Source organism: Gambusia affinis, linkage group LG19 (assembly GCF_019740435.1).
Source record: "Gambusia affinis linkage group LG19, SWU_Gaff_1.0, whole genome shotgun sequence".
Taxonomy (NCBI): domain Eukaryota; kingdom Metazoa; phylum Chordata; class Actinopteri; order Cyprinodontiformes; family Poeciliidae; genus Gambusia; species Gambusia affinis.
The window spans coordinates 442,743-467,424 of record NC_057886.1 but is presented as its reverse complement, the minus strand read 5'-3'; the positions used below and the strand labels follow the sequence as shown (position 1 = coordinate 467,424).

The 24,682-nt window shown below is 39.2% G+C and overlaps 1 protein-coding gene across 11 annotated transcripts in view; it reads right to left on the bottom strand.

The window, feature by feature from the left end:
* hdac5 (histone deacetylase 5) overlaps nucleotides 1-24,682 on the bottom strand; it is a 76,673-nt gene that overhangs the window by 15,755 nt on the left and 36,236 nt on the right. For 9 of the 11 annotated variants that reach the window (XM_044098981.1, XM_044098987.1, XM_044098986.1 and 6 more), the window contains 14 exons: nucleotides 23,622-23,711; nucleotides 20,907-21,154; nucleotides 20,663-20,807; nucleotides 20,457-20,562; nucleotides 11,550-11,683; nucleotides 8,700-8,831; nucleotides 8,492-8,601; nucleotides 6,706-6,822; nucleotides 6,327-6,438; nucleotides 4,632-4,742; nucleotides 4,352-4,545; nucleotides 4,165-4,280; nucleotides 3,870-4,068; nucleotides 1,631-1,745 (listed from right to left, as the gene is read on the bottom strand). In XM_044098981.1, coding sequence (XP_043954916.1) covers nucleotides 1,631-1,745; nucleotides 3,870-4,068; nucleotides 4,165-4,280; nucleotides 4,352-4,545; nucleotides 4,632-4,742; nucleotides 6,327-6,438; nucleotides 6,706-6,822; nucleotides 8,492-8,601; nucleotides 8,700-8,831; nucleotides 11,550-11,683; nucleotides 20,457-20,562; nucleotides 20,663-20,807; nucleotides 20,907-21,154; nucleotides 23,622-23,711 — 1,929 coding nt within the window. The remainder of the gene's footprint in view (nucleotides 1-1,630; nucleotides 1,746-3,869; nucleotides 4,069-4,164; nucleotides 4,281-4,351; nucleotides 4,546-4,631; nucleotides 4,743-6,326; nucleotides 6,439-6,705; nucleotides 6,823-8,491; nucleotides 8,602-8,699; nucleotides 8,832-11,549; nucleotides 11,684-20,456; nucleotides 20,563-20,662; nucleotides 20,808-20,906; nucleotides 21,155-23,621; nucleotides 23,712-24,682) is intronic. The other 2 variants (XM_044098984.1, XM_044098983.1) reach the window with 2 other exon arrangements.

The following is a 24,682-nucleotide window of genomic DNA, read 5'->3' as shown; positions in this document are numbered from 1 at the left end:
CATTCTGAAAACGTACAACATATATGTGCAACAGTGCCTAATACATTTAGTGGCAGGTTGGCCACTAAATTTACTATAAATTATTAGAATTCTTCTATTTAGCATAAATGTCCACATTATGTAATTATTATTATTAGAACTACTTATACTACTACAAGCAAGTAGTAATATAAGTATACTTATAGCAGATGTACTGAGCCAGGTTCCGGTTCTGCTGGAGGTTTCTTCCTGTTAAAGGTGATTTTTTTTCCTCTGCACTGTTACTACATGCATAGTCAGAATGAGGGTTTGATGTAAAGTCAAAGACACAATCCAAACGATTGTCACTACGTTTCCGTCCAGGAAGAGAGAACGCTGAAAGTCAATGACTCCATGCAATCTGCTGGATTTCCTTAGATAGAAACTTTTAACTACTTTGAATAATTATTTGAGGATACTGTACTGTTTGATAATTGGGATCAATTGGAATATATGTGTGATTGAATTGAAATTATTTATTTTTTCTTTGTGAAGTGCATTGAGACACCATCCAGAGGATCCCAAAGCACTATACACTACATTCACCCATTCACACACACATTCAGATGCTGATGGCGGTGAGCTACATCGTAGCCACTGCTGCACTGACAGCAGCATGGCTGCCGTGCACCTTGGCCACCGGCAGTAGGCAAGTCAAGTGAAGTGACTTGCTCAAGCACACAATGACAGAGATAGACAAGACAAATCAAATCAACAATCCACCAATTACAGGATGAACTTCTACCACCCATAGCAAGTCTGTGGAAAGTCTTCCTACAGACTTAAATATATGCCTTGTTAATTTTATTTAAATGTGAAGTTTGACATATGTTCAGATCAAAGCACATGAATATGCTTTGATCTGAACAATCCATGTTAGTTTCTAGCAGTAGGAAGTTAAGACAGCAGCTCCTTCAAGAGTTTGTTGGACAAATACCATGTTGTGTACTCTGCTAAAGAAACTATTTTTTTGTACCAGAAATTTGATTTTTTTTTTTCTCACCAGGCGATCTTTTTGTGGGCTCTAGTGTCCCTCATAACATAGTAGGCTGACAGGAAAGGGGGAAGACATGCGGCAAATGTCGTCAGGTCCGGGAATCGAACCCGCGACGGCCGTGTCGAGGACTGAAGGCCTCCAAACGTGGGGCGCGCTACCCTCTACGCCACCGGAGCACGCCCCAGAAACTTGATTTTTAAGGGAATTTGAGCAGGTGGTAGATTAGATTCAGTGTAAAATTCTGATAAAAGTCTGATAAAATCCTTCCAAAACACAGAGGTTCTCCACATTTGTTGCATATACGGATTGTGTCTTGGTGAACAGCTGCACCTTCCTATGGCTAATCTAGCACAAACAGCCAAATGCTGGCATCAAGTCAATGAGAACCTAAAAAGTATACATGTCAGTTTGAAGACTATTTCGTACATGAAAGTAAAACAGATCAGGACATGATTAAATATTAGGAACAAGGACATTTGTCACAAAATATCACACACTATGAGCTTGTTACTAGGCAACAATCCCAAAGGCTTACTGACACCAACCCACACTTATCCAGTCAGAAACCAGATGTGCATCCCTACAAATACATCAGTAAATAAGTAGGAATCTGACCGGTGGTGAAGAGGTGTTTGATGGGGTTGACAGCAGTTGCAGGGGATGACTTGGCTCTTCCCAGAGGTCTGTGGGACAGCGAGGATGAAAACACGCTCAGATGCTGCAAGGACTGCTGGGAAAGAGAGGGAGATATGTTCTGATTCACTGCAGGATGATTCACAAATCAGCCCATTCATTGCAGAGGAGGAGTGTGTGCATAGTTGTATGGGAGCTTAAAAAGAGACACGTTGCTTAACACCACACACAAGTACACGCCCACACACACACACACACACACACACCAAGAGATAAGAGTATAATTTAAAGCTGGCTTCATTCATAAAGCTATGCTGTATAACACGGTGAAACTGATTGAGAAAAATTGCTGCCATTCCAGCCCATTTAACCCATCACCAACCCCTTCACTCCCCTGTGTGTGTGCGTGTGTGCACATATTTGTGTGTGTGTGTGCATGTGAGATTTCAAGGATCCTGTGAACACTGCAGTCATCCACACATAAACACACAGATGCACGCATATATTCTGAAGTGGCTATATATAGGGAGGTGTTGCTGCACTCCCTGCTGCGCATTGGGTGACTCATCATGTGTGGGTGGACACTCAACACACACACACTTCAAGACATACAGAGACACACACAGCAGTGAGACCAGTGGTTGAGTCACCACATAGTGATGTAACTGCAGCATCAATACGTGTGTGTGCATGTGTGTGAATGATTGTCTTGGTTCAAGTTTGAAAATGTATGGTCTTTCATCAATGACAGTGTTACCCAAAAATTTTTAAGGAGTTCTTTACCACAGCTATGTTTTCTACAGAGCCTTGCAGAAGCTCCAAACTTTACTGAAGTGACTTTAGTAAACTCCCATAAAATCACCATTTGGTGTGTGTCTCTACAAACTTTTCATATCTAACGACCTAACATTTCTTGCTCATTGTTCTTCGTAAAATAGATCTATCTTCATCAGATTGGATGGATTTAATCTGCAATCAACACCTTTTAAATGTGGCCACTTAGTTTAGATCTTTTGATGAACCAATGGAACATTCTAGAACATGAATATCATTTGACCAAAACTATTCCACTGCTAAGGTTTCTTGTTCTACTAGAAACTGAACATCCACCCACTGTTTTAAAACTTTTGCAGCTTGTAACTGTTTTTCTTAGACGATTGCTCTGTAATAGCTCTGATCAAGTCCCCTGGTTGTGCTAAAGACATAGAATCCCCACAGCATGATGCTGACTCCACCGTACTTCACCATGGAGATGGTGTGTACGGATTTCAGCAACATACAGTATCTTGCTAAAAAAGTTCAGATTTGGTCTGACCCTAACACAGTGTGTTCTTTCACTTGTGCTATATGTATACTCAGATGGAATTACATAGAAGTGGACACAATTTAGTAATTCAGTGTACAGTGAGGTAAACAAATCCAATGTGCTTTTCTGGAAAAAGCTTCCCCAAACCAGGATGATAACAACATTGAAATGAAAACAGGTTTTAAATACTCAGATTTATTTTTTCTTTTTGCTACTTTGTCGATCTCATAAAATTCCAAGAAATGGTAAATAACTTGTACTTGTCTAGTGTTTTATCAAGTCCAGAGGATCCCAAAGTGCTTCACACATTCACCCATTCACACACACGTTTACATGCTGATGGATAGTAACCACAACTACTCTGGGGCAGTCTGACAGAAGCAAGGCTGCTGTGCACCGGCGCCCCCTGTTGGGCCCTTTAAAGTGTCTTGCCCAAGGACACAATGACAGAAGCATTCTTTGTGCTTCTGTCATAATTCAATTCCGTAATGGGATTGAATTGCAGTTTAAAGGAAGAAAAGAATTAACTCTATGGCGATAACTGACATGCACCCATGCCTGGATATCTTTCAGCCAACATTAACGGTTGTGTCTCTTTGCTTATACACCACAGCAAGACACAGAAATATATGACAGGTGAGGGTTTAGTTTCACTTCCCTGCATCACTTACAGACAGGCCCAAGCCAATAAGATAGAGAAAGTAAGAAGGAAAGAAAAAAGGAATATGGATGCATATTCCTTTGGATGGATAGAAAGTTCAGTTCACACTAATCCAATATATATTTTGTGTTTTTATTTTATTTTTAGCTTCACCTGTAAAATTTCAGACTTCTCCAGAATATTCCAGACTGCCATAGGATTATGTCATGGACTTTGGAATGAATGTGTGTGTTCAGTGACATTTTCACACCAACCTGTATGTAGCTGCCCCTTTCCTCTTCCTCGCTCTCCCTTAGCTGAATGACATCATCATCCTCTTCATCTTCATCTAGCTCACTCTCTGTGCTCTCGCCTTTGACCTGGATGACCCTGGATTCCTCCTCCCCCTTCAGGTGGCTGGCCAGTCGTTCAGATGAGTGGCTGCTGTCTTCTGATCCCTCTTTCTGCAGGCTACTTTCCAAAGAAAACATGAAAAATTCTTACAGTTAAAAAGCAACAGTTAGGGAATTAAGAGATTTTAGCTTGGATTTCTAAAAGCTTTCACTGCACCTGTTAGGAGTCGTGCCTTCATCCTCCTGCATGTCATTGGTCTCTGTTAGCTCTTCCTCCGTCTCCTCAGGGTGAGTGGGTGGTGGTCTAGGGAGGTCTCCCCCCTTCGATAGCATCTACCAACCACATGTTATGTTACTGTGTAGACCTAAAACAGGTCATGCTCGAGGTGTGTGAAGTGGTCTACCTTGTAGTGCTTCTCCAGGAAGTGCTGGTGCTGCTGTTGGACCACCAGCTGCTGCAGCGCCTGGGGCGACTGGGGTAACGGGGCGCTCTGTGTGCGAGCCAACGGTCGGTGGCGGGGCAGCTTGTTGACGGGCCGCATTCCAGTGGCTACACCTCTCTCTGCAGTTACCAGCGGTGACTGATTGTACATGGGCACTGAGTGGGTGGATGGTCACAGGACAAACATAGTAAGAGTTGTATTCTGCATTGCAAATGTCTGACTAGTTTGGTGTTTGTCTTACCTAACATAGCGGTCTGTTGTCGGGCCTGCTCAAGCAACAGGACGTGTTGCAGCAACGAGGAATGGGCTGAATGGGAGCCGGGGGGCGGAGTCTCCACATCATGTGCTGCACCTGCACAGGAACCACATCAATTCTTCTGACAGTGTACATGAAGCAGCTTTCAAAAATATTTACACCCCTAAGACTTTGTCACATTTTGTCACATTACAATTACCAACTTAGTTTACTCAGGCCGTGTGTTATGAGCTAAACGTAGAAGGAAAACAATACATCCATCTATCCATTGTGCATAGCAATTTATTGGTGCAGGTGGGGGGTGAAAGAACTAAACCCTAGACATGTCAGCATTCCATCACAGAGACAAATAATGAAGCACACCAAACTCATAATTACAATTTAAAGAGACCAATTAACCTAACATCTTGTTTCTCAACCATGGCAGGAATCTGGAGGTCTGTATGGAATAACCTACAGAAAGACTCCAGGCCCAGATTTTAAATCAGGACCTTCTGCTACCAACTGCAACAGGAAAATGATAAATGGTTTTTAGGGTTGTTTACAAATGAAAATCTCAATAGCTATGTGTGCATGTGTATTCAGTTGCCCTGAGTCAGCAGTCTTTTACTGCAATTGCAGCAGTAAGCCATGAGGGGCGGGCAATCAATCAATCAATCAATCAATCAATCAATCAATCAATCAATCAATCAATCAATCAATCAATCCATCCATCCATCCATCCATCCATCCATCCATCCATCCATCCAACATCCATCAATCCATCCATCCATCCATCAATCCATCCATCCATCCATCCATCCATCCAACATCCATCAATCCATCCATCCATCCATCAATCCATCCATCCATCCAACATCCATCCATCCATCCATCCATTCAACATCCATCCATCCATCCATCCATCCATCCATCCATCCATCCATCCATCCATCCATCCAACATCCATCAATCCATCCATCCATCCATCAATCCATCCATCCATTCAACATCCATCCATCCATCCATCCATCCATCCATCCATCCATCCATCCATCCATCCATCCATCCATCCAACATCCATCAATCCATCCATCCATCCATCAATCCATCCATCCATCCAACATCCATCCATCCATCCATCCATCCATCCATCCATCCATCCATCCATCCATCCATCCATCCATCCATTTTCTAACATTTTTTCTAGCCCCTAGTGGGGTTCGGAGGTGCTTGTCCCTGTCTCCAGCTTGTCTCCAAATTTGCAGGCTGAAATTGTTTTTGGCCAGTTATTTTCTCTCTGGAGTTCTGCAGCATCTATAAAATTACAATAAGTTTTTTACCTCCACCTTTGAATGATGTTCACCTCACACGACCTGATAGTTTCATATGAGGTAATAGCCATGCCATGGCTGGTTTGGTGCCTTCTCTGTGCCATACTCACTCTATGTTCAGATGACAAATTAAACAGAATTCAACTGAACTCGGAATATTATTTCAGAACCTAACCGTGCTGTGAAGAATTGGACTCCAGTCACTACTCATATAACTTTTGAATGCAATTGGTTGTTGTGAATGTTATTTATCAGAGTTAAAGTGGTTGAATAAAAAATTAGATTATACTTTTCAGATTGTTTTTAGCAACATAAAAAAAGGTACTGTAGATGCTGATCACCTAGTTAAATTGTGTGTGAATGTTACCTGCTGGTAGGGAGGAAGTGGAGAGAAACTTCCCAGTTAGAGCTCCTCCCCCTCGTAGGGACTGGATGGACTGACGCTCTGCTTCCTGCTGGGTGGACAGTTTCTGGGGTGGCTGGAAAGAAGAGACATTTTTATGCAGTTTTCCTAATCAGTGTACATTATCTGTGATGTCACATTGAGAAGCGATTAAGGGAAAAATGACAAATTATTCCAAAGATTAGGAAAATAAATCAAGTGGGAAAAGTTGCTGTCAGACAGTCGGGTCATGAGTCTCACAGGTAAAACTAACACTAATCTTTTCACTGAGTAGAAAAAATCTGGTTTGTTCTCTGCAGGACAATCCAAAAACATTAATTGCAAAGATGAACCATGGACTTACTGTGATGTGTGTGTTGGCAGGGAGGCCTAGGGAGATATTGGGCAGGGAGGGTGATGTGTAGAGGGTAAGAGGACTCAATGTCCCATCAGCCCCCAGTGTCTGATGGAGAGATCTCAGCTGTACGATAAACACAGAAGGCAGCTGGTTAGAAAATTCAATACTAAATGAAAATCTCATTGTTTCCTGTTTTCCAATGTGTCCGTGACAAAATATAGAGGAGATCCTGTAGTCTTTAAAGGTATATAATTTATTGTTTTTATCCTCAAAAAATAGCACATGACACCATGGAGCGTGGTAAAAAATAATATTTTAGATGTTGTGTTTTGGGACTTCTGCATCAATGTAGAATTGAAAATAACAATGTAAAAAGATCAGACATTGGCAAAAGTCCAGTATATATGTTACACTTAATCAAGTCCAGAGGACCCCAAAGCGCTTCACACACACACTCACACACTCACGACAACAAGCTATGGATAGCAGCCACAGTGGCCCGGGGGCAGACTGACAGAAGCAGGGCTGCCATGTACCGGTGCCACCGGACCCTTTGACCACCACCAGCAAGTAAGGAGGGTGAAGTATCTTGCCCAAGGACAGGAATTTAACCAGCAACTCACTGACTGAGGGTCAATCTAAATCTTACCTCTGTCGCGATGATCAGATTTGGGTACAGTTTTCTTGTGTCTAAAGATAATCTCAGTCATTGTTGAGAAGATTTATCAAACCAATTCCTACTTTAACACTACAGCATCCACCGGCAGGTCATTTTACTGAAGTATTTATACAAGGGGGAATCTTATACATGCATTGTTTGCATCATCACATATGCTGTAGTTGCTAACTCTCAGCCATCTCAATTGTTAGATATAATTTTCCATTACAAATGACATGTTTTGTTTTAACTGAAAGGTATTTAGGAAACTGACTCTATGTAATCATATTTCTGGAAATGTTTCATACAAGATGTTTATAACAGATGATCATATAGGAGTCACTTTTTACTTTTCATCCTTAAACCTGAAATTAGACATTTCACATTTGTCCAACAATATTAATACTAACACTTGGTATCAATATCTCACATAAAGTTATTCTAAGCCAGCCCACCTGGTTCAAGTAGCAAACACTGACAGCTAAAATGAATTCCAAAATTCAAAGATGTCCATCAGAAACACTCAAAATGACTAAAAAAAACACTGAAAACATCAGATTAATTGTGTCTTTGTTACCATGGCATTTGCTGAGTCAGAAACTATGAGTGAAGTCGATCTGTCCCACCGTGCTTAAACCATCTGTAACCAGCAACTGTCTGTCCATCAAACTCATTCATAAGTAGAATCAAGTCTGAATGTGATCATTTAATTTATGTTTTTTAACTGCTGTGTTTTATAAAAAGAAAATTTGATTTTACACACTAAAAAATGTGAATTAAAAGGTCTCATTTTTATTCACATTTTCAGAAAATATTACGACGTATAAATATTATGACACAAAGTATTAGTTATATTTTATGAATAAGTGAAACATAAATTGCTCTTCATAATTAATGTCATTAGTAAATACAGTAACCAAATAATTTTAATTAAATGAAAAAAAAAATTATTTATTAAAACCCCTGTTTTAAATCATTGCTTTAATTTTTGTAGACAAACTTTGAGGGTGTAAAGCTGTAATGAAGCTTTGAGCTGTGTGAAAACAGTTCATGATAAGACAGACTGACAAAAAAAAGTCATGAAAAAGAACTTCTTTAAATGAAGTTTGTGCCTGTTAAGCTGTGATTCTGCACCTCGGTTTGTATGTTGGGGACTGAGCCCGTGTTGCCGTTGGCAATGGCCGTATTGGAACTGTTGGGGCTGCTGGGACCTGAGCCTGGAGCACTGTTACAAAGGGAGGAGACTGGGACAGAAACACAGAGAAAAGCTGAAATGTTGCTGATCATGCTTGGCTAACTTTTTCATTTACTCTCCTGTAGAAATGAAGAAATCTTTGTTCACCTGATATCTCAACAGCCCTTTTCTTGAAGGTGCTGATGACAGTTCCATCCTTCCTGCGCAACAATGGTGAGCTGCGCCTCTCTGCCACTTTCTGCTTGAGTCTGGATCGAACCTTCAGGTTCGGCTCTGAAACTGAATGAGTCAGATATAGAAGGAGACACACATCTTTCAGCCATTTAAAGCCATTTCTCCTATTCATTTAAGGCAGCACAGTTGCTTGTCACAAAAATTGCAATGATTGGAGTGGCAGAAAACATTTCAAGACAGTGTCTTGCGTAAGTATTCAGATGTGTTGAACTTTTCTACATTCTGTCATTTTACAAAAACATAACAAACAAACATGTACATGAAAAAACACAGAATGGCAAAAGTTTCAGTCTCTAGATGTGCAAAGCTCATAGAGACGTACTCCAAAAGACCTGCTGCTGAAACTGCAACTACAGGTGATCCTGCAATGTATTCAGGATCACCTGAATTTGAAAAACATGATTTGTTTTTCACAATTGTCCACTATTTTATGGAGGTCTGAAAGTCCCAGTAAAATACACTGAAGTGTGTGGTTCTAAGTTCAAGAGGCATGCATATTTTTTAAAGGCTCTGTTTTGGTGTAGCAGTCAAAAACACGGAATGGTCATAAATGAGTTTTAGACATTGAACTTTGTGTCTTCAGAGTCTTTCCTTTCACTCCATATTAGATGCTATCTGGGTTACATCTGCAGTGATGAGTCACAGTGAATCACCAACACTACTGAATAAGTTATTTTGTGTCAATCTGACTAGATTGACACAAAATAACTTATTCAGTAGTGTCTTCTGTAACTATATGTCTATATACATTTGCAAGGGGTAGTAAGTAAGTAAATATCGTACACACACTTAAATGTAAGCAATAGTGAGCTTTTCAGAGCTTTCAATGAGGAACCGGCTCCTGTCATTCACTTCATAAAGGGCTCTTACAGCCAAAACATTTGTGATTGAATAATCATATCAATAATCATGTATTAGATAACTTTTTTCACCATATTGATAAACTGTTTTTCTTTAACAGACCATTATAGACTTGCTTACTAGTGATGGGTCAGTGTGATGGAGATCAGGGGTTCTATTCCTAATAAAAATCAGAATATCATGAAAATGATCAATTCCAGCTGATCATGTTTGATCAACCTCCGAAACTGGCAACAACTCAGGGTGGTTACGTTTGTTGTTTGAACTATATTTTTCCTAATAGTGTCGGTCAGGTCATTATGTTTGAAAATATTATTCAATGCAACTATTATGTTTGGTGCAATCATAAATGGTGTACATAAGGCCCCTGCTTGGTAAGGTAGGTGTACTCTTACAGTGGGGTTGGTGCTTACTGGGCTCTGACAGGGTGTACAAACACATGCATGGGCAAAAAGACAATGATGATGTTAATTCACTTTTAATTATTTTTTTAAACTTGTTGACTCATGTTAACAGGAGATGATGCAACACAAAGGAACAGATGTGTGCTGAGAAGGCTATGGGTGTGTCATCAGAACTGATGTTATTATGCTGCTGTTTTATAACAGTCCCTTTGACACTTATAATACAAAAGGGAGTTTAACAGCATTATGTGTTATTGGTAAATAATGCTGATACATAATCACCATTAATATATCAATAATGCAGATTAATTTAACAATAGAGCTGTTTAATGTCGACTCTGTGTTTGAAAGTGTTTTATTGCAGATCCGACAGAAAACACTGTCTTAGCTCAAACAGGAACATCAAGAATGCAGGAATTTTTTCTCTCCATAGAAGAGACATCTGGTCTGACTTTCTGTAGAGGTGTGATACCTTCCTGGAGGAGGGCATCTGCTGACACAACTTTTTGTTTTTCACTCCACATCTGCTCTTCTTTTTCTTTTTTGTGCATCTGCTCTGTCTTCTCAAACCCTCAGTCGGATATGAAAATGGCTGCTTGTTGCGATCTGCTAGAGGTTTCTTCCTGTTAAAGGGGAGTTTTTCCTCTCTACTTTTGCTACATACATGCTCGACGTGAGAAAGTCAAACTCAACACAAGCACTTAGCTACTATAACTACGTGCTCATCCAGGACGAGTGAATTCAAACGATTTAAAGGGACAGTATTATGCAAAATCAACTTTCCTGAGCTTCATATCATCTTACTCCCTCATCCAAAACATACCTACATTCGGCAAAACCCTTGGGAGGACCTAACGCCGTCTACGAGGTGCAGATCCTCCTCAGAGCTGCAGCTTCCAAGCTTCTAAGCTTCTGCCTCACAAAGCACCGCTTCCCAAAACAACCTCCAGCAGCTCCTTCAGACTAGTCAGCAGCAAATAGCAAACTCTTGGTGGAAGTGCATATCAACTGTGCTCATTATAGAAGCTACTTCTCAGTGTAATGCTTGTAAAAATATTGTTAGTAGGTTAATAGAGAACCAAAGTTCAAACCAAAGGTTCATTGTTGGAAAGAGCAAGAGTTTCTTAAAGACACAAAGACCCAATTTCAAGGGGTTAAATTATGAAGTCACATTTCTTTTTAAGCCATACTTGATACAGCATTTTTCTGAAGTTAACATAGTTACTTGACTGTTCTATAAAATGGCACTTTGTGCCTGGAAAACATATAATATTGCCCCTTTAAACTAATTTGAGTAATTAACAACTTGATGCACTGTTCAATAACTTGAATCAACTGGAATGTATGTATGACTGAACTGAACTAGCTTTTTTTGTAAAGTGCCATGAGACAACATTTGTTGTTAATTGACACTATGAGAATAAAACTGAACTGAAGTGAGCAACTTTGTATAAAGACTGCATGTTATGGTCTCAGTCTCTGCAGCACACTGTCTCACCTGTCTTCCGAAGTGGGAAGTCATCTTTGCCCTCGTAGTTTCCGAGAAGGGGGGGGAGTTTGTAGGAGGGAGGGGTTCCGGGGGCATTACTCTGAGGGGGGGAGCTTTGCTCTAGAGACGTGTGCTGGCCTCCCCTGTAATTACAAACACACACATTAGATAATTGACGCAACTACTACTGTTGATTTTCTATTAACGTTCTTTGTATACATTTTCTTGAGTTCATTATTTCCTAGAAACATTTGCTGTTACAGTAAGCATGAAATTAATTCCACCATGTCGCTCCATCCCGTAATTTTCCCCTGCAGTAAAGTTAATGCTGAATGCTGAATGGGTTCAGGCAAAAGCTTCTGATACTAGCAGCAGACCTTTTCTCTTTCAGGCCAGTGAACTGTTAGCAGAAGCTGCCGGGGAATCTGAAACTGACCAAACGTGGCATTAACTCACTGCAGCTCCTCTGAGGCAATGAGGCTTTACTACATCTGTGCACTTTTACAAACTTGAAATAGTGACACTTTTTGGAACAAACTTCTGACATGAAGAAGAAAGTCAAATGACAGCAGGTTTAATGGTGTGATGACAAGTAAACTTGCAAATAGCTGAACACTCACTGTTAGCCTTTGCTGTATTTTCTACAGCTAAATACCGCAAAATGCCCAGTAAAACTAACATAAAACATCTTTACAATTAGTTACTGTAATTTGCATTGCATTATGGGTAAAGGACATTGTATTACAGTAACTTACTGTATGTTTTGAAGTTGCAGTAAGTTACTGTTTACACATTGCAGTAGTGGTACTGTACTTAGAATGTCTTGTACTGTTAGCCTTTGCTGTATTTTTTACAGCTAAATACCGCAAAATGCACAGTAAACTAACATAAAACATCTTTACAATTAGTTACTGTAATTTGCATTGCCTTATGGGTATAGTACATAGTATTACATTAACTTACTGTATGTTTTGAAGTTGTAATTTACTGTTTACACATTGCAGTAGTGGTACTGCACTTATAATGTCTTTGCGCTGGCCATGTAAGAATTCTATTTGATTTCCAACGGTCATCATAGATGTTTCATCGTGGTTCCCTGTTTCTGTATTTTTACTCCTTTAGTGGTTAACATATTTTTAAGGCAGAAAGAGAGTGTACTTTTGTTTTTTCACATCCTAGCTAACATTAATATGCAGTTTATCTGGCTACGTCATCAAGGGTGGCTTCGCTTCAACGTTTTTCTGATGACGTTTGTTTTAAACTCCAAGCTTTTTCCGTCAAGTGCAAGTGCAGCTCTGTCGCCGTGCTGTGGGCTCACACTGCTTCAGCTCTTCGCAATACAGGTAAAAAAACACTTCTTAGAAAACTGTTTGAAGCCAAAACTTAATCTGGATATGTACATTTTAGATGGAGCTAACGTAACTTATAGCATCATGCTGTAATGCTATAACTTAGCATGAGGTGAAAGATAGAAAAATATGATGGTGTTATTTTTTGAGCTGGTTCGGAATTAACGTTAGCTAAGGTGCTAATTTTACCGAAGGTTTTAGCTTGACTTTTGCCGCTAAATCTTCCTCGACTAGCTTTGGGTTGAGATAAGCTCCGTGCTGAGTGTCTGTTAGCATTGTTGTTACATCCTTTGTCGAACATATAACGTTAACTGATAATTGACCCCTCCCCCACTTTTTTAAATAACTAATAACTAATTATCTAATTATTTTATTAGATAATAAAATAATCTAATAACTGTTCATTTGTTTAAACCATGACCTTGCAAATGTTAAGAGTGCAGATTAGCTAGGTCAACAAGGATGAATTCTAATTTGTTCTTTTTTTTCTTTTTGTCAGATGACTTTTTTTTTAACTCCCAAGCTTTTTCCCTCCAAGTGGCTGTGCAGTTCTGTCCTGCTGAGTGCTAACATAGTTTCAACTCTTGAAAAGACAAGACAACAGGTAAAAAGACAGCTCTTCAAACATATTTGAAGCCACAAAATAGTCTGGAAATGTAGAGGAGCAGCTAACCTAATCTATAACTTTGAGCTTGCTACAGCTAGTTAGCCTGCTAAAGTAGCATTACATCTCCAACATAGTGTATAAGAGTCTGTAAATGAGGACAAAGGTGGAAAACATTCAAGTGGTTTCTGTTATTTTTTGAGTTGGTTCAGCAGGTGGACAAAAAAGTTAATTTCCAACCCTGGTTACATATAAGGACTGTTCACCTGTTTAAACCATGCTCTTGCAAATTTAAAGTTAAGTCAGTACTAACAGGTGCAATTATGTACAGGTGTAAATTCTGCAGTATTTGTACTTCATAATTTAGAGAATTTTGTAGTCATGTGAAGAAACATCAACACACAGCTAATTATTGGTTTCGTTGTGGAATACAGCAATGTCCTACTTCCGTCAGAGAAAAAGAAAACATTTCAAAGAAAAAGACTCAATCTTCATCTTGGTTGATGTAATTTTATATCGACTCTTAACTTAAAACACACATCTTAAATCAGAATTGTTCAATTAATTTGTTAAAGGTATCACTTCACCCAAATCACAAACATTTTGTTAACCCATATTGTACTTAGCCATTCAGATACTGTATTTGTGGAATGTAATGCTTTAAAAAATTCATTTAGCCTCACAAACTGTCATTCACATCCGCTGTTTCAGAGTGGTAGCAGGATGTAGGGGTAAAGTCTAGTCTAGTCTCCGGGGTGAGGTTCTCAAAAACCTGTTGTAATCTGGGTGAACTGGCCCTTTAAATATAAATTACTACCAGTAATTCATATTTAAGAGTTTTCCTTTTATGTTTTAAAGGTATCTTCCACCAAGATGTCTGTTGAGATGGAAATGACCTTACCCACTACACCAAGGGTAATCATGCTTGGTAAGAGGAATATTTTCTATCACTATAATTGTGTATATAGCAATGTATGTAATAGTTATGGTAGTCTGTACTTTTTCTCACTAGCGTTAGCCTGACAAGGGTTTGTCTATTTTAGGAAATAGCTTGATGTCTGCAACCTGGTGGATGGTCAGTATGGAGGAGAAGGTATTTTTCAAGCCTGAGCAACTACATGACTTTGCCAGTGTCCTTGCTGTCTTTTTGGGTCATATTATGACTTCAATCTGGAGTATCAGGAGTCAGCATCCACCACACTGGAGATGATACAACGGTAAGTACTTTACACCAAACCATTTATGAATTAAATTTAATGACAGTTTGACTGATGATGAAGAACCATAGCTGATTGCTGTATTGCATGTCTTAATTTTAAAAAATACAATTAATATATTTTATTTCTGTTAAAAGATTCTTTGTGAGGATCAATCCAGATGTTGGTACCAAATGCACAGCCAAAGTCAGTACAAGCTGCAAGACGGGAAGTCTTGTCAAGAGGAAAGTAGTCAGTGTCAACTCCCGGATCACCACCTTCCTCAAACGACTCGCTGAATTTGAATAGAGGACTTCCAACTAGGTAAGCATTTTACCAAATGTTTATTATTTTATTGTCCACCAACAAAATGACTAAAAAGATTGTTATGACATGTTGTATTTCATCGTCTCCTTGGGGACATTTGCAGGGTCTCAATACAGTACGCAATCGTTTGAATTAGTGAAGACTGACTGACTGCTTTTGCCATAAACAATCCAAAAACCTGAAGTGAAGCCAGTCCTGCTCATTCTTTATGCAGCTTCTATTATCACTTCAGTGTAATTGATTTTTTTTTAAACAAATTATCAACTTAATGCTGCTTTATGCCAATGGTTTTATGCATTTGGACATTGTCACTTCAGCTTAATTTGTCAGCCTTCCTGTCGATTTGAAAATGTAGATAACTTCCTGACCATCTCATGACTTCCCACATCGTCTTATTCTTTACAGTTCAGCTTCCACAAGATGGATCTCACTGATTTTGTTTGACGAATGGAATAAAAGTTCTTCTGATGTAGGAAATGCATCTGATATAACAATATTTATTGATATGAATGTCTACCATACAGTACATTATCACACTTGCACTGTTTTTGTGATGTATTGTGTAACAGAGCACATTTAAGCTACTGTTAACTGTTTTCTGACAATGCAGCCTCTACTGGTTTTTGACTGTTCACCATTTGAATGATATACGTGTTCATGTTGGTGCATACCTGATATGGTACATAAAATTTGTAGTGCCCAGTTTTTTTAGTTGTTCTTTTGTTGTACAGTGTGGAACAAATAGAAAAGGTTATGTAAAGATTGTTACTGTTATTGGATCCAGATGCATTCAAGTGTCCATATTGAATGAAATACAGTTCATATTCAAATGAAGTTAAGTATATTCTATATATTTTTTAAAAGTCAGTCTTTTAATAGTTTATGGCTGGTACTTGATGCACACGTTCATGTTGCTACATACATGTGCCATAAAAATATTGACATGACCTGTAGTGTGTTCTATGGTTTTGTTGTTTTATAGCACATTATATTGTATTGTGACATTGTTCTTTATGACATTGTGAATATATAAATGGATTTTATTTCAACAAATCTGCTGAAAATAAATACCTGTTTTTATTCACAGTACTTGGACTAAAATTTCTTTTATGAAATTTTTCGGTTTATGGTAAAATATTCTTGTATTAAAAAATGTAAACTTTAATTTACAGTAAAACTGACATTATGTTGTGAAACAAGTTTACAGTAGACCAGCTTTACTATAAAATACATTTACAGTTTTATGCTATAAACTACATTTACAGTAAAGCAGTTATAACTGCAAATCACACTCACAGTAAAAATTAACTGTGAAATATCATGACAGTAAAGGTACTGTAGAATGTCAATTACAGTAACTTACTGGCAACACTGTTGCCAGCAAGATACTGTAGAATGGCAATTACAGTAACTTACTGGCAACAGTGTTGCCAGTAAGGTACTGTAATTGCCATTCTACAGTAACTTACTGGCAACAGTGTTGCCAGTAAGTTACTGTAATTGCCATTCTACAGTAACTTACTGGCAACACTGTTGCCAGCAAGATACTGTAGAATGGCAATTACAGTACCTTACTGGCAACAGTGTTGCCAGTAAGGTACTGTAAAATTACAATAAAAAGTCTAACAGTGCTGGCCACATGAGGAAGACAACAGCAAAATCCAGTGACTAATGACTGAAAAATGGCTGATTGGTAACAGGCTGCAGCTGAGAACAAACAAGAAAACTAGGAAAATAAATCTAACTGTAACAAAGACTAACCAAATACAGGACCTAAATAATAAGCATAAGAAATAACTAAGTTACTGTCTTTGGACATAAAGAAGAACTATCTAGAGTCAATGCACAGCTTCAGTTATTACAACAAAAAACTAGACAGCGCACAATGGTAATTCAACAAAGAATTATAGTCAGAATGGTTGATTTCTTTTGTTGAGTTCGACAACCGACAGAGGATCAACCATCAAACTATCATCCAATTGTAGCCAAGTGACAAGATGTCATTGAATCAATGTTGCTTTCTGGTTGAAATCTAATGAATGAAATGCCGATGTCTGATCAACGGCAGATCAAAGTTGAATCAATGTATGCTGTTTGTTGCACTCTTCCCATCGTCTCCACCTCCTCTGTGCTCTGGGTGACAACTTTCTATTATTGAGCGGGAGATAAACAATTAAATTAAGCACTATATTGAGAACAGTGGGTTGTGATTCCTTCCTGTACTTTTCTTACTTGTTTGTAAATATTATTACTGACTGTGCATATTTTGCTGACACAAAAACATCTACAACTTACTACAAGGAGTGAAGCGGCCCACCCCCACTATTTACATGAGTGGGATGTCCCAAACACACAACCACTTTGCTGTTGGCTTGTTTGCAGAATATGTTAATTCAATGTTGAATTATCAAAAAATTTAAATATAATCAAAAAAATTATTTCAGTCAGTCAAAAAGTGAAACTTGTATGTTATGTTCATTCATTACACACAGACTGATATACTCCACATGTTTATTTCTTTTTATGTTGATGATTATAACTCGCAACCAATGAAAACCCCAAATTCAGTATCTCAGACAATTGGAATATTACATAAGACCAAGACAAAAAATGATTTTTAGAAATGTTGGCCAACTGAAGATTGTGAACATGAAAAGTATGAGCATGTTCAGCACTCAGTACTTAGTTGGTGCTCCTTTTCGCTCAGATTACTGCAACAATGTGGTGTGACATGGAGATGATCAGTCTGTTGCACTGTTCAGGTGTTATCAGAGCCCAGGTTGTCCTGATGGTGACCTTCAGCTATTCTGAATTGTTGGGTCTGAATATCACATCTTCCTCTTCACAATCGCCCATAGAATTTCTATGGTGTGGAGGTCAGGCGAGTTTGCTGGCCAATTAAGAACAGAGATGCCATGGTCCTTAAACCAGGTACTGGTGCTTTGGCACTGTGTGTAGGTGCCAAGTCCTATTGAAAATTAAATCTACATCTCCATAAAGTTGGTCAGCCACAGGAAGCAAGAAGTACTTCCTGATAGATGGCTGCTTTGACCTCAGACCTCAGAAAACACAGTGGACCATCACCAGCAGATGACATGGCACCTAAACCATCAATGACTGTGGAAATCCTAGACTGGACCTCAAGCAACATGGTTTCTGTGCTTTTCCTCTATTCCTCCAGATTCTGCGACCATGATTTCCAAATGAAATGCTATATTTACTTTCATCAGAGAACATAACTTTGGACCATTCAGGACCAGTACAGTGCTGCTTGTCTTTAATCCAGGTGAGACGCTTCTGATGCTGTCTCATGTTCAAGAATGGCTTGACACAAGAAATGCGACAGCTGAAACCCACACACAGATGTCTTGCATACATCTGTGTCTGGTGGCTCTTGAAGCACTGACTCCAGTTGCAGTCCACTCTTTGTAAATCTCCCTCACATTTTTGAATGGATCTTGTTTCACAATCATATTCAGGGTGCGGTTATACTAATTGCTTGTCCACTTTTTTTCTATCACACCTTTTCCTTCTCTTTTCCTCTGTATGAATGTGCTTGGACACAGAGCTCTGTGTACAGCCAGCTTCTTTAGCAATGACCTTTGTGTTTTGCCCTCTGGTGCAAGGTGCCAAAGGTCATCTTTTGGACAATTTTCAGGTCAGCAGTCATTCCTATGATTGTGTAACCTACAGAACTGGACAGAGAGACAATTTAAAAGCACTTGCAGGTGTTTTGAGTTTATTATCTGATTAGTGTGTGGCACCAGGGGTCTTCAATATTGAACCTTTTCACAATATTCAAATTTTCTGATACTGAATTTGGAGTTTTCATTAGTTGTCAGAAATTATCATCAATACTAAAAGAAATAAACAAACACAATTTATCAGTCTGTTGTTATGGACATATATTATATAGATATATTTTGTCAGTCTGTAATAACAGACTGTTCCTGCAAAGAAAATAGGCCAATGAATGAATATACTATACAAATTTTACTTTTTGGGATTACTGATTTAAATAAACTTTTCTGCGATATTTACATTTTTTGACCAGCCCTGTAAGTTATCTAACCTGAACTGATGCAATAAGTAGCTTCTCATTTCTTAAACAACTATTTTAGACAACACGTTCTGTGGTCTTGAAAATGATGTTAGTCTCTTTAAGAAGGCTTAGATTATTAGCTTGCAATCAAGCAGAGAAAACATTTAAGGAGATTTCTGAAACTAAAATGGTTGGGATTTGCCCAATGCACTGTGGACGGACTTGAGGGAAGTGGGGAGTCATCGTCTTCGTGGAAGAAATCCTGACTTACGATGACCAGTGTTTGATGAAATTATGTTTAAAAAAATTCATAAATAGGAATCAACAACTCAAAGCTATATTTAATAGTAAAAGTAAGAGCATTTTCACATGCACAATGTGAAGGGAACTCGAGGAATTGAGATACATCTGTGTAGCCATAAGAAAACCAATTATCAGTGAGGTTTACTGGAGAAAAGTGTCACAATTTGCAAGGGAGCATAAATATCAGATTCTGGTGGTATGGAACAAGGTCATGTGGTCTGATTAGAACAGACTGACCTTCTTCAAGAGTGATGACCGGGTACCTTCATCAGTGGATTGTTCTTCCCATTTTCTCAGAAGACAATGCCAGGATTCACTGGACTGAAATTGTGAATGAGTGAAAAATGATGTCTCACGCTGGTGGAGGGAGCATGAGACATCATTTTTCACATAAAGATTGGCCACCACAGAGTCCAGGCCTTAAACCCAAGGACCATCTTTGTGATTGTTACGGCCCTGGGCCTTGTGAGCTGAGTTGGGGTGGTTTTCTTGTCTGCCTTTGTGTTCCTCCCCTTTGCAGGTGCTGCTGATCTGTTGATTTGGAACGCAGAGTATTTGAACCTGGCTGTCTCCATCTTCCGGGTCGCCTTCGGTGTCCACTTGAGGTGTTCTGTTGCCAGGCCTTAGCTCCCCTCCTTTAGCACATTTGAGTTTGTCTTTGCACTTCAATACTTCTATATGCACTCATACACAACATTCAAGCATTTGCCTTACACCACTAATACTGACTTTCACAATCCATTATAGTTTTTGTTAATAAATATTCCTTTTCCTGCACTTTAGCCTCTGCATGGTCTCCTGTTTTTGTTATGACCTTGAGCCAGTCGTAACAGTGATGTTCTGGAGAAGGCTTTTCACAGTAGTCAGCCTCTACCATCACCAATGCAAGATCTTAGTGGAAATTGAATGCAACACTTGATGGAAATAAATCTAATGGTATTGAAAAGAAGCCGCAGCAAATGAGTGACATGATCACGATTAAAGGCCTGGTCTGTTGGCGTAATTGTTTTTTAGCATGTTGAACATGGATACAGAGGTGAAACTACCAAAAACGTTTACCCTGTTCACCCTGTAAAGAAAATAGGCCACTCTCACCAGCACTTTGGGGAGAAGGAATGGTTGAGTCCTCCTGGACCAGGTTCTTTCTTACTGAGAAGAAACTCCTGAAGCTTCAGCTTCACCTCTGTGCTGGCAATGGCACCTTCCATAACACAAACACATGCAGACAGGATCAGGACGCTACACTCTCTGTACATCATGTACATTTCAGTGTAGTCACTGATGGCAGCACTAGAACCTACTCTCTTTCCCTTTCTCTTTGTTTCTCAGCAGCAACAGTTGTTGCTCCAGTCTCTGTTTCTCCTGCTCTTCATGTCTTTGTTGCTCCAGTTTTCTCTTATGCTCCAACTCCTGCTGCCGCTTTGCTGCCAGCAGCTCCTGTTGTTGCTTACACACATATACAAACACGTTAACTTGGGAAAAGACTGCTTCTGGAGATGAGTGATAAACCATCAAAGCAGTGACTATAAAGAAAATATGAGCTACCTTTAAGTGCTCTTGCAGCTGGACTTCGTGCTGCCTTGTTAACACTTCATGTTTCTTCTGAAACTCTGCAAATAGCAGCTGCTTCTGGAGTTCCTGTTGCTGTTTGAGAAGCACAAGTTCCTGCTGAAGCTGCTGCTCTCTCAGGGCTGTATCCACTGCTCCCCCTCCAGACACAGAGCCCAACCTGGGCTCCGTCCTCAAGTCCACTGGGCCTCCGCCTCCACCTGGGCCTTCTTCAGGAATACCACCTGGACAAAAAGCAAGACATCACGGTCAACTTTCCTCCCTTTTTGGCTTTACGCAGTTTTCTACAGCACAACTGATTTGGGATTTTATGTAACAGAAGAACATGAAATACCTTTATTAAAAAGTAAAAGGTAATACATAAACAGTTTCAAGATTTTTGCACATAAAAACAGAAAAAGGCCCTTGACGTCAAGCTTCTGTAAAGCCACTGATCACTGCAATTACAGATGTTGTATGCCTATGCCAGTTTTCCTGTTAGCCAAACAACTCAAGCTCACTCAGACTGGGTCAACAGCATCAGTGAACGTATTTTCACCCAAGAGTGAAAAAAATGTTTGGAAGTCTGCCAAAGCCATTTAAGGGGACAAAAATTCAACTTTTCGAGTTACATGCTAAGCAATGTTTTGAGGAAGACTAACATTATTTCACACTGAAAACACCACCCAAAAAGTAGAACATTGTAGTGGAAGCATTATATTTGGGGATGATTTTTACTAGTAGTGACATTAGCTGCATTTCCATTGCAGATGTGTGCAAATATTTGTCTCTATTCTACTAGTATTGAAAGAACAAAATTTTAGAATTGTGATGTTTCCAATAAAATCATGCGTAAGTAAGCCTGTTCATATGATAAGTCATTAAAATCATGGCAGCGATGGATGTAAAGAGTTACATTATTCATAATTCAGTCGTGGTGCTAGTGCTCATCATCGATCAGAGACATCTGTCTTTTACTCAAGTGTTGGAGCAACAAGCCTTTTGTACTTGGGAGCAGCTACATATGCAGTATATAGGAGAATTGTAATTAGTGATTTTGCATAAGACCTCTGGATTCAACAAGTTGGAAGGACACACAACTTTTCAACTGTGTGATGCTGTGAAGGCTCTGGTGGAGCCAGCTGGACACTGTCCGAAAAAAAACCAAACAAAAAAAACAAACAAAAAAACTACAAACTACGAAGAACACCACTTACTGTCATCTTCACTGTGGTTTTTGCCAGTAGTAACATCCTGCTGTTCAACAAGTGTGATGCCAAAAAGTGTTTTCATTGCAGTTTTGTGACATATTTTTGTTTCAATACAGTTGGAAAACCATGTCATACCAGGGCAACAACTTTTTCTTGAGTTTTTTTGAAATTGGCATGTTTTCATTAAGTACATTTATTATCATAATTTCAATTTCTGCAATTCTATGGCTAATGGCAGCACCGCTAGTGAAGCTAGAAAGAGTTGATGGGAAGATGGATGGTGATAAAGAGAGGATAATCCTGGAAGAAAACCCATTAGAGGCTGCAGAAGACTTTCAGCTGAGGAGGAAGTTTACCATCCACTAGAGCAGTCAGATTTACAACAGAATGGTTTTGATCAAAGCCCGTACATCAAAACTGGCTTAATCTAGTTTTGATCTACTGGCTTTGTCACAATCTAGCCCTAGATTTTTGAATATGTGACAAGCCTTGAAAATTAATATTCAGATGCTTTCCATCCAATCTGACCAAGGACGAGCTACTTAGCAATGAAGAATGGGCAAATGTAACATAGTTAATGTATAGAATTCCACTTGTCATTACTTCCAAGTTTGGGTTCATGTGTTATGGGTGAACCAGCACCCCCTTCTGGTGGCTGTCAGTGTTAAATATAGAGGACAGACATCTCGTTGCCAGTTGATGAGAAATGGGCGCGAGGTAGGTTCACTGAGTTTAACGCTCTGGTAAAATGTTATGTTAGCTTGATGCTAACATGTAATGCTATCCCTCGTAAGGTGCTGTACCCACCGTGATGAACCTGATTCCTGATCAGTCCTTATCTTGTTCCATACACATAAACAGCATTTCATCTCATCCTGTCTCCTGGCCCTTACTAACACAACGCAGAACTGATTTGAAGTACCCGATCACGATTACTGAGATTACACAAAGATATATGTTTATACTGTAGATGTGCAAAGCTGGTAGAGATTTATATGGAAAAACATTTGGCTTTGATTGTTCAAACAGCTTTGACTCAAGGAGGGCTGAATACTAATGCACATTATACTTTTCAGATTTTTAGTAGTGAAAAAAATCTGAAACCATGTATTCAAGTATGTATTGGTATTTGCAACGTTGGAAACTTAAATTATGCCTCCTAGTTTATTTAAAAGGAAGAAGCTTTCTCCAGGCAATACTTTCAAACAATCATTCATTTTATAATTAATGAGTTTTGAACTTTGACATTAACCATGCTAACTGAGACAAGGTGTCCTGATGCAGGCGGGGTATAAATAGATTTTTAAATATAGTTTCTTAACTTGGCTTCATTCCAATTTGATAAATAACTACACTCTGTCATCCACAGTGTAATGAGCATGAGATTTAAATCATCTAGAACCATGTTACAATGAGCTGATATTTATGATGTCCTGACATTTGTTGGGAGGCAATCTTGACTACTTTGACTATATTTGTTATTTTTGTAAAGAAGACTCACCAACCCCTTCACCACCACCTCCTCTCTGCTCACATGTTGCTTCAACTGGACTCTGCATGCCTGATGGGAGGCTGCTCTTCACCTCCAAGACTGCAGAAAACAGACAGAAAGACGAAATGATTGATTAGTCCTGAACACCACAGTGTTACATCACTTAGGGACATGCACACTAAGTGCATCCAATCAGCTTCCACTTCATTCACACACTCAGTGGTAGTGAAAGTCAGGGACACAGTGTCCTACCCCCCTAAAATAGCCACAAGCCACATTAGCCTTAGCAATAGATAGTACAGACTTGTAGTGTTATCTTGGCATTGGTCTATGTATATTCAGCACGGTTCAGCTGAAGGACACAGAGAAATATTATTACAAGAGCTGAAAATAAACCTGAATGATCACAGTGGATGTTGAATGGCTGAATAAAACAACAAACAACTTTGTTTGCAGAACTCTGAGTTAAAAGAAATAGCAGAAATAAAAATGTCTTCAATGTCACAGATTCATATCGATTTCCTTCAGCGGGTATTGAAGTTTTTGGAGTTGGACGTTTACCTGGTCAGATGATATTTGTAGGAACTCATCACCTTGTCATCAAGACTTCTGACCAACAATATGAAGCTTGATAAAACATTTCTACAGTTGCCTGTAGGATTAGGCCACTTCTTGGAAAATGGAACAGTCTTCCACAGACTGAGACGTCAGGATTTCCTCCCTACTAGCCAGGGGTGGATTCAATTAGGACTTACTCACAGGGAAGTTTGACCTATGTAAGGTGCTCTGATTAGTCAGCTGCCACTGCTTCCAGTTCTGCATCCTAGATACCGTCTAATCTAATTAAACTGTAACATCAAAAGCAGTGCAAAGCTGGTTAGCTCTATCCAAGAGGATCCAGACTAGTTGAGCCAAAGACTACACAAGTCGTGAGGAGTGAGCCTCAAGGAACATGTTCTACTTCCATACACAGACATATCCAGGACATGAGCCACATCTGTAGACGTTACTGTGTTAAGTCATTCCTGAAGCAGTCTATATCAGGAGCACAGCATTTTCTGCTATAAGTC